Source organism: Tupaia chinensis, unplaced genomic scaffold (assembly GCF_000334495.1).
Source record: "Tupaia chinensis unplaced genomic scaffold, TupChi_1.0 Scaffold143602_1, whole genome shotgun sequence".
Classification (NCBI taxonomy): Eukaryota; Metazoa; Chordata; class Mammalia; order Scandentia; family Tupaiidae; genus Tupaia; species Tupaia belangeri.
The window spans coordinates 845,441-850,023 of NW_006203448.1; the positions used below are offsets into that span (position 1 = coordinate 845,441).

General features: G+C 61.4%; 1 protein-coding gene across 1 annotated transcript; it reads right to left on the reverse strand.

The window, feature by feature from the left end:
- Positions 1–397: 397 nt before the first annotated feature.
- SURF2 (surfeit 2) lies at positions 398–4,478 on the reverse strand (the record flags this gene model as incomplete). The annotated part of the gene is given in 5 exon segments (XM_014582449.1): positions 398–1,383; positions 1,956–2,116; positions 2,290–2,472; positions 3,893–3,996; positions 4,324–4,478. Coding segments are annotated over 5 exon segments (690 nt in total), but the record flags the coding sequence as incomplete, so codon positions are not given.
- Between the last annotated feature and the right edge of the window lie 105 nt (positions 4,479–4,583).

A 4,583-nucleotide genomic window follows, 5' to 3' on the forward strand; every position in this document is an offset into this window, starting at 1 on the left:
CAGGACAGGGGGCAGACTCGTGGCCGTTACCTCACACTGACCTCACGAGCTGGGTCCTGCCACCTGGTTGGCAGTGCCTGCCCTCCCCCCAGGCCACACTGACCCTGCCGGCAGCACTGTCCCACCGCTCCCAAGGCTGCCACTCGCTCAGATGCTGTCAACGTGCTACGGAATGCAGCCAAAAATCACTTCCTATGACTTGCGATGCCTTACCGGTGTGATCTGAACCCTGTATTTAAAGTTTTCTAACATTGCCTTATCCTGTGTTTCTCTTCTTGGGGGGCTCTCTGCCTGAGCGTGCTATGGGAGTACAGGAGGGCAGGTGGCATCTCATAGGCCGCCCCCCCACCTTGCAAGGGAGGCCAGCCGGGGAGGGAAGGCAGCAGGCTTTCTGGAGGTCTGCCCCCGAGCCATCCATCCGAGGCTGTGTGACTGGCGCCTGCTGCCGCGCGCTCTCCCCCAGCTCTGCAGCCTGGGCCCACCAACCCTGTCACAGCCACAGCTGTCCCAGGGTGCTCCTGAGCCCTCCCCCTGGTGGCCCACTTTCTCACCCCCTAGTATTTATTGGGGTTCTTCCCTCTGACCCCTCAGATGCTCACTGCACGAAGAGTGGCTTCTAACTCTGTTCCAAACTTGGCAGGCCTGCCTCCTGGCCCACACCCACTGTCATGCCCTCCGTGGCCACTGTTAGTTGGCTGGCTGGCAGCAAGTGGGGTGACCGCAGGAGGCCAAGTGCAGTCACCGCCAGTTCAGCCATCCTGGGGCTCCTGCCTCCCCGCCCTGCCAGGGTGGGCCAGCACTGGGGTTGGGCTGCTGCTTCTGCTGGGAGGGAAGGAAAACATGACCGACTGACTGGTTTTGGCCAAACAATTCGCTTTATGTGGGAAATAGGTATAAATCTCATTTTATGCTGTATTTTTTATCTTAGTTGTGTTTGAGGACATTTTGATTTTTGGAAACACATCAAAATAAACAATGGCATTTGTTGTAGCAGCGTGGGCCTGTGGTGGTGTCCGGCCGGCTAGGGCCTGGCCCTCTGTGGGGTGGAGCAGGGAGCTAGGTTGTTGCCACCAGCTCTGTGGAGGGCCACCTAGCAGCTGTGTCCTGCACATAGGCCAGCCCCTGCTGAAGAGATGCCCTCTGCCCTGCTCAGGAGCAAAAGTGTCCTGAGACCAGGAGTGGATGGCCGGACACTGGGGACACTGGCTAGCTCAGAGGACAATGGCGGCTTGAAGAGGCACAGGAGGGGAAGTACCTGGCGCTGTCCCAGTCTAAGACGGGCTTCCCCGCAGCCCATCACTGACCCGCCTGTTGGAAAGCGCCGAAGCTCCTCGGTCTGCAGTGATGGCTCCTGAACTTCTTTCTCAGCAAGCTTGCCTGCTTCTGGGCACAAACACAACGCCCGCCGCTGGAGCCTCTGACCACGAGGAAGGGCCCTGTGGGTTCAGGGTTCCCCCCACCCAGTCCATGGCTAGGTCTTGGTTTGGAAGGGCCTACCCTGGCTTCCCCCAACTCTTGGGCCGGGTAGCATTCCACACAAGACAGCTGTCCTGTTGCCAGAGCCCACAGTGCACTCTCCCAACCCAACCCCGCTTCCCTACCCAAGGGGACTGACTGCTTCTGCCCATCTGAACCACAGTGGAATCTTGGCACCACGTCCCTTCCAGGTTCCTGTGCTACAGGGACAAGGACAGGCCACAACACCCAGCTGGGGAGAGTCATCCTCTCATACCAGTGCTCTTGAACCTGCCCTGGCTCCCCCAGAGCAGCAAGAGGGCACACACGCAGTGCCCACCCCTCCGGACCAGAGCCTGTCTGACTCCCAGCTCTGCTCACTTCCTTGTTGTTAACTTGGGATTTCATTTGCAAAAAAGGTTTTTTGTTTGCTTATTTAAGAAACTGAAAACCACATTAGAGGAAGCTGATGCCCTTGCGGGCTGGAGGTTAGGGCTCACCTTGCCACGCTTCCGCTTCCGGACTGCTCCCAAACCAGTCCCCTGACCCTTGTCCCCAGTGGCCTGCTCCCTGAGGGGCTCTGGCTGCTCATCCTCTGTCGAGACGTCACTGCTGTCCCCGTTCTTGGTCTGTCCCAGGTCCTTTGTGGTAAAGAGCTCAGCTAGAAGAAACAGGGGAAACAGGGTCTGGCTAAAGCTCATTTGGGTCCGTTGGCCACTCCTTGCACGGCAGGGGGGGAGGGCACTAGAAGGACAAAGCCCACAGCCCAGAGCCCACCACTGCCCAAGACCAGGCTGAGCTGGGCCCATGGGGACAGGGGCTGTCCTTGCTTACGTGGGTACAGGTCTGCCATGCTGTCATCACTCAGGCCTTCTTCTCCTTCCTCACTGGTGGCAGGTTCCCAGAAGGCTGTTGGGTGAGGCGGCCCGGTGCTGTCCATCTGGTCTTCCCTCCGCCGCCGCCTCTGTAGCAGGCAGGCAGGGACGTACTCTACACCTTGCTTCTGACACTCTTCATCTAGGGACAAGCCAGCGCACACTGGTACCCTCCACAGCCCCCCAAGTGCCCTGGGCCCAGAGCTGACCCGAGGGGCTCTGCCTGGCCACCCCCACCTTCCTGCAGTGGGACAGAGCAGCAGAGGGGGGAGCACCTCACTTTAGGTCCTGCCAGGTGTGGAGGCGGGCAGTGGGTGGAATGTGGCCGACAAGAGCGGCACAGGCCTACTGGGCCTCACCCATGCAGCCTGGAACCAGCTGGCCCAGCCTCTCAGGGACAGCTAGGCCTGCACCCCGTCAGCCTGTCACCAGCAGACTGTGGGTCCCAGTCCTGGCTGGTGGAGCTCAGCAGAATGGCAGCTGTCTGACCCTAGCCACCCCTCATGTGGATCTGGGACAAGGCTCGTGAGAGGGTCTCTTCTGCTGTCCCCTTGTGTAGTGGGAGCTGTGGGGGGCTCATCCCAACAGGCCAGAGTCCCTGGGGTAGGGGGGACACCCCCATCAACATCTTTCACAGGCAGCTGGACCTGCTGAGCCCTGGCCTCTGATGTCGCTGCTCCCTCTCTACCCATCTCCAGGGCCCTCCTTACTTCATCCCTCCCCCTGCATCCCTCAGCTACACAGTGACCTCACAGTGGCCTCCTGGCCCCAGCTCCACAACTCTGTCACCACCACCTCTCATGTACAGGGACTCCATTCAGCTCCTCTCTGCCCACGGCTGGGAGTCCCAGCACAGCCCCTGAGGGGCTCCAGCCCCTCCAGCCCTCTGCCTGGCCCCCTCTGCTTCCCTCCTGAGTTGCACTCCCAAAGGCCACCCTGCCCAAGGCCAGGCCCTGCCATCTGCTGACACAGTTGCACCCTGGCTCTAAACTCTCCAATCTCGAGTGTCTGTCAAGGTTGCAGAAGCCTCCATGCTGTCACCTGCCCCCATCCGAGGGCTCCCGTCACTCAGGCCCAAGCTCACCAACATCCGTGAGCCTAGTGTCTCCATACCAAGTGCACCATCTGGACATGGCTCAGCTATGGGAGCTGCCTCCCTGGTACTCTTCAAACTTAGGCCGAAGAACCTGGATTCTCCCCCCTAAAACCCATCCTGTCTCACCACCATTCTGGTCCTCAGGTGAGAACTTGGCATCCACAGCTCCCTCTACTCATTTTCCCTCCTTCTCCACCTGGTTCTATCCAGAGCCAGCTGAAGCCTGCCCACTGAGGCCACCTCCTCCTCCCCTCTCCGCAGACTCGCACTGTGCTCCCCAGCAAAGACCACTGTGTGTGCTCCTGACTGTGGCCTCCTCCCCAGGGGCGGCAAGTGCGGTTAAACGGGAGCCGGGCTGTGCACCTGTCTGTACGCGGGAAGCTGGGTGAGGTCCGGGTCACATCAGCCCTGTCCCAGAACCAAGCCCGGTGCATTAACCGGGTGCTGAAGCACCCACAGGACTTACATTTCTGCAAGGCTTTCAGGTACCGGCGGCCCTGGGTGTGCCTCAGCACGTGCTCTGGGGATCTGTTGATGTGCCGCAGGGTGAGTTTGCAGAACAACTGGTGCCTACGGGGCAGGGAGACGGGGTTTGCAAGGCCAGCTCCCACCCTGGCTCACCGCTGGAGAGTCCAATCGGGAGCGAAGTCTGCACCGACGCCTAAGCATCAGAGCTTCTGAAAGCTCCCAAGCCGTTCCACCGGGCATCCGAGGTTAGCCGATTCAGACTCGGCTGCGCACGGGGAGGGGGCGGGCTGCGGAGTTCGCACCTCGCTTTGTCCAGCCCCAGCTCTGGGCAGGTCCTCACCCGCGACCCCCGCGACAGGGAAGCTCCCCAGAAGGTGCTCGGATAGTGAGAGGCAGCGGAGGACCCAGGGACCCGTCAGTGACACCTACGGGTTCTTGGTGCTCGGCACGATATGCGGCTCAAAGTCAGCGTAGTCGAAGGCCGGGGAGGCGCGGATCAGCCGCTGGTACTTCTTGCCGCGGGTGTAGACCTGGAGCTCGGGCAGGCGGCAGGGGAGCTCGTGGCCAGTCAGGGCGCACCTCACCTGCGGGTGGGCGGACCGGCGGTCAGGAGGCCTGGGCTCCCGCCCCGCGCCCTCCAGCGCCCTCCCGCCGTCGCGCCCCGGCGCGCACCCTGCAGGGGCCGGGCC